Source organism: Elephantulus edwardii, unplaced genomic scaffold, assembly GCF_000299155.1.
Source record: "Elephantulus edwardii isolate Elephantulus edwardi_28Jun2011 unplaced genomic scaffold, EleEdw1.0 scaffold00263, whole genome shotgun sequence".
NCBI lineage: Eukaryota > Metazoa > Chordata > Mammalia > Macroscelidea > Macroscelididae > Elephantulus > Elephantulus edwardii.
Window position 1 is genome coordinate 3569965 of NW_006400013.1, and position 5557 is coordinate 3575521.

Below are 5557 nucleotides of genomic sequence, written 5' to 3' on the forward strand. Positions count from 1 at the left end.
TAAAAAATTTTAAAAAAAGGTTTAAATTGCCTGGGAGGAGGTTGCCCATCTTTCCCTCTCAGAAAAGCTGGTGGATTTGAACTGCCTGCCTTTGAGCTTGCAGCACAATTCTTTACCCACTATGCCACCAGAGCTCCCTTGTTAGGTTGTTGTTATGAAATGTGGAGTCAGAACCGACTCAGCTGACCTCCAGTAGGTTTTCAGAGGCAGTAAATCACATGATAGGAGAATGCCTATCTTTCTCATACCAAGCAGCTGGTGGATTTGAACTATCAATCTCTGAGTTGGCATCCCCTAGCCACCAGGGAGTCCCTGGAACATTATGAAAATATTTAATATTGTTATAGAATTACCAAAATGTGACAGAGACACACACAGAGGACATACTGTTGGAATGGAAAAGTGACAGATTTGCTCTACAAAGGGTTGCCACAAACCTTCAACTTGTAGAAAAAGCAGTATCTGTGAGGTGCCATAAAATGAGAGATGCTGTCCCGATGCTCTGTGTGGAGCAGGACCTGGACAGCAGCCTCAGCTGCAGGCCTCAGCCATGGGCCCAGTGCTCCTCAGTGAAGAGCACCCTTCCCTCACCACAATCAAGAGACCCGCCTCACGCCTGGCACACTTTGCTCTTGTAGGATGAGGACCTCTTCTCTGAGGGGTGGAGTGGGTCTTCCTCTTACTAAGCATGAAACATTCAGCTTCTCCCCTAAGGGATGCCGTGTTAGGTGCTGTGGTATCAGTTCCAACACACAGTAAGCTACGTGTAACAGGATGAACCATCACTTGGCCCTGTGCTCTCAGTTGCAGCCATGTGTTGATCTACTCAGCTGACAGGCTCCCTCTTTTCCTCTGACCTTCTATTTTATCAAGCATGATGTTTTTTTCTCCAAGGACTGGTCCCTCCTGATAGCTCCCCCAAAGTATAAGGCCCATCACTGCATGTTTAAAGTACCCTCTGGCTGCATTTCTTCCCAATCAGAAGTGTGTTCTTTTGGTGGTTTGTGGTCTACTCATAATTCTTTGCCAAAACTACAATTCAAAGAGGCAGCAGCAGGGTACCATGGCAAAGAAGACAGTGCTAACTTTTAATAAAGATGGAAAAAGTCAATGCTGCTTGTAAAAGCAGAGATTAAATCTTTCTACCCCTCAACTCTCAAAAACAACTGATAGCTTCCTTCAAGTCCAAAGTGCCTAAAAAGCATCTCCAAGCCAGGAGCCTGGACTCCAGTGACCAGCCCAACCCACGGCAGACTTTCCTCTATAAAAGATGTTAAGGCAGGAGACACATCAGGACCACTCCCTGGCCCTCACCTCCCAATCCAAACAATCCACCAACACACCAGACAAACTCTGGACTTCCAGGTAACTCCAGCCTCCTAAGACTTGAGACTGAGGGAGAAAACATACTCAGAACACAAAAGATAAAACAAGAGTTAGCTGTGGGATTCACGTGAATCCCATGTGTCAGGGTACAGTCGTGACCACAGGTTTTGCATCCTTCCCTAACTCCCATTTGCAAGCAGATCACCACCAACTGTCTTTGGCTGGGTTCTAACCACAAACTTTCTGATGGTACAGGCAGGACCACTGAGTCAATTTCCACTCAAAGCAACTCTACAGTGCAAAGAAGAACTAACTAATGCAGGGTTTCCAAGGCTGTAAATCCCACATCTTTCGCTCACAGAGTGGCTGAAAAGTTCACACCACTAACCTTTTGGTTAGCTGGCAAGTATTTTAACCATTGGGCTACCAGAACACCTAAAACTTTGCACTAACTAAAGAATTCAGCAATCCTTTAGCATCTCTAGAAATCAGGATTCAGGCTGGAAAGAGGGGGAGGGGAAGCGGTTACAATTGTTCACGCCACCAAAACGGTCAAATAATAAATGCACTTGCTTCAAGCCCCAGCCCACTGGATGCTTGGTGAGAGCTGCTCTGGTGTCATCTAGATGGAAAACATTGCTTAGGGAAGGGGGTGGGGAGGACAGGGAAAGCCAAAAAGGGAAAAACAAGCCTCTCGTGAGCCCCTCCCACATCCTTTCCTAACTCCCAGCTCTCAACAGCAACCCAAATACAGAGTCTCTGAGCTGGAAGACGTCTTATTTTTAGATGAGGAAGCCAAGGCCCAGAAGACCAGCAACTCACTCACGGTCACCGAGCACATCAGAAGCAGTGCTGGTGGTCCAGGTGCTGGTGGTCCAGGTGCCCCCTTCACAAGTCACTGTTCCTCTGAAGTAAGCCACTGCTCCTCTCCAGAGGCCTTGATCTTATCAACCCACTCAGACCCCAGTGGGCTCAGACTGAGGGAACCGAGGACAAGCCTTCAGCATCTGAGTGAAGAGAGGAAGAAAGAGACCCTGGCAGAAGGTTTAGGTGAAAGCAGGAAGCAATAAGGTCTTTAGGGCTTTGATGGTGGTATGTGCTAAGAACATGGGGTGGGCTTGGGGATGGACTCAGTCCTAAAAGCACATTTCCTTATAAGGGAAGTCACAGGAAAGACAGCCAGACTACCACTCCCAGACACTGCAGGTAACAGCCTTGTGCTTCATTTATGGAGCAGGTGGAACTGAGGAGCCCCTGAAGGTGGGAGGTGGTACAGAAGCATCCCAGACAGGACAGCTGGCGCACAGGCAGCCCTGGGAAGGCCCCTCACAAAGCCAAAATGCTCAAACTGGTCCAAACAGAAGTTCAGGCTATTCACATCCCTGAACCCTGCAAGATCACGGGATGTGTGAGCCTGCATTATAAAAGTTAAAGCTTCCCTGTTATAAAGAAAGACTGAGTGTTTGTGTGTGTACCAGCCATCACTATAGGCAGAGCTGATCTGGCTCCAGCAGAGGGAGAAAGCCCCACTGAGATCAGGCACAGCACCACTTAGAACCACCTGCTTGCTGCCTGGATTTGGAAAAGGAAAAACCACCCTCAAACCAGTGTCAAGAGGTCTGGGGGGGAAGTCCCAGCCCTGCTACAAGCCAAGGCAGGTCACTTCAAGCCCTCCTGTCCTCTGTTCAGCTATAAAGAGGAGGGGGCAGGCTAATCTGGGGTTCGTTCACAGTCAGAGAATAAGAAACAGCAGACTTGAAGGGAAGCAGAAGAAAGCTGACTGAATCTCTGAAGGAGGGTAGGGCACTCTTCCCCATTTGCTCAAAATGACAATGAAAGTGGAAAAGAGGGGAAGAGACAATAAGAGAAGGTGAGAAAACAGAAGGCAGAGGCCAGGTCCTCTGGGATGGGAGAGGGTCTCCACTGGGCCGGTGCTGCTGGGATGGCATAGAACTGGGGGAGAAGAGAGTTGTGTGTTAGGCAGACTGGGTCCTGCCTAGGTCATATATTCAGGCTTACCACTAACAGGTCCTTTTACCCCTCCCAGAGGAAAAAAGTCCCGAGTGGGGCCACTTGATGCATGGTGGATGGAATGTGGTGACACAGCTTACAGACCCTGGACTTATAAGGCACTGAACAGCGACACAGGGAAAAAGAATGAGCAAGATACAGCAGAACATGATCCTAGACACAGGCGCTCTCCTGCTCCTAGAACTCAGTTCCCAAAATTCTAGCAAGGAGCTCCAAGGTTGTTCATCCAACCCATGATGGAGCCCCAGCCAGAGTTCCAGGTGAAGGGTCTGTTCTAGTGATCTGCTTGTGACTGCTAATTCCCGTCTTAAACATACAATATAAGGAGTTGGTTCTAAAATCACGTTTTGGCCAGTACTTTACCTTTCTGTCTGACACTGGTCAGCAAGCAGCAAAGCTAGGATAAAGTTCAAGGCACCTCTTCCCTATTGTCTGCAACAGCAAACAACAACTCACTGCCACTGAGTTGGAGTGGACTCTTAACTGACACTCAGCAGGTTTTCAAACACTATAAAAACATACAACAGAAGACTGCTTATCTTTCTCCCAAGGAGTAACTGGCAGATTTGAACTGACTGCCTTTCGGTTGGCAGCACAACTCCTTAATCACTAGACCACCAACAGGTCTACAATCCCAACTGTGTACGTGTATGTGTGTAGGGTGGGGGAAGCACAGACTGGAGTGATAAAGTCTTCTCCAAGGCAGGGGCAGGATGGACTAAGCATATAGAAAGTGTACCAGTCAGATCTGATTTGACGGTACACGCACACAAAAATAATAAAATAAAATAAAAAAAAATAAATAAAATTTAAAAAAAGAAAGTGCAAAGTGAAAGTTTCAGGTCTCTTATTCCGAGTTACTTCTGGCCCAGAAACAGAAGGCCTAATCTCTGCGGACACACCTGGTCAAAGCCTGTCTTGTGCACTGATCTATACTTCATTTAGTGAAGCAGACCAAACAGAGCATGAACTGCTCTGTGCAGACTGAGTGCTACAGCAGCCTGCCGGGGTGGGGCGGGAGCTGCTGTCCATTTGGCAGCAGGAAAAGGCAGGTGCCAAAGCTTAGCTATCAAGCAATCCAGAGTGCGAGGGTTACAGGGGACCCCCAACATACAGGCCTCCAGGGACATTCCTTTCCTTTCTGTGTCACCCACCTCTCCTATCCTTCCAGTGCTGTGTGGCCCAATCTATCATCTGCCCGCTGTGCTGCTGGTTGCCTCCACTGCCATACACTACCTCACAAAAGAACAAGACTCAAATGATTGAGAGTTAGGGAAATCCTTTCAATTGTAGTATTAGAGAAGAGTACATGGACTACCAAAAGAACAAACTTCAAGTGCTGAGTGCTCCTAGAGACAAGGATAGTGAAGCTTCATCTCACATACTATGGGCATGCTGATAGGAGGGGCCAGTGCTTCGAATAGGCTATTCCACTGGGTGGAGGATCAGAGAAACAGAGAAAGACCCTTGACAAGATGGACTGACAAAGTGACTGTAATAATGGGCTTGACTAGATCAAAGATGGTGAGGATGGTGCAGGATAGGGCAAGGTTCAGAGGGTCACTATGAGTTGTGGTTGACTTGATGGCACCAAACGATAAAACCCCTACATGCACAGTAACAAAATTAATACTTTCAACCCTGAAGACACACATTATCCCCATCTGCCCATCACTGGACAGCAGCTGGGACAGTCTGCTCACAGATCAAAGGTGGTTGGTTTGGACCTTCCCCACTCCAAGTACATTAGAATCCCTCTATGCCAAACTGTGCCTTGAGGGGGCCACAGCTATCAAGAGAGGGCAGTAGTGGTTCAGTGGTAGAATTCTCACCTTCCATCTGAGACTCAGGTTCGATTCCTGATCAATGCACTTCACACACAGCCACCTGCCACCCATCAATGAAGGCCCATGTGTTGTTATGATGCTGAGAAGGTTTCAAAGGTTATTTCCAGATTAAGACAAAAGGTTAAAAAGGACTGATGCTGGTGTAACCACTGTGAAAGGCGGTATGGTGCTTTCTCAAAAAGCTGCAAATAGAGATACCATTTGACCCAGCAATTCCACTATTGGGAATATACCATAAAGAGACCATAACTGTCACACAAGCAGATATATGCACACCCATGTTTATCATGGCTTTGTTCACAATAGCAAGGAGTTGGAAACAACCTAAGTGCCCATCAACAAATGAATGGATA

General features: G+C 47.5%; 1 protein-coding gene across 1 annotated transcript in view; it reads right to left on the reverse strand.

Annotated features, from left to right (window-relative positions):
- LOC102873338 overlaps positions 1-5557 on the reverse strand; it is a 35388-nt gene that overhangs the window by 21323 nt on the left and 8508 nt on the right. The window contains exon 3 of the mRNA XM_006899634.1: positions 2657-2715. Within this exon, the coding sequence (XP_006899696.1) occupies positions 2657-2715 (59 nt within the window). The remainder of the gene's footprint in view (positions 1-2656; positions 2716-5557) is intronic.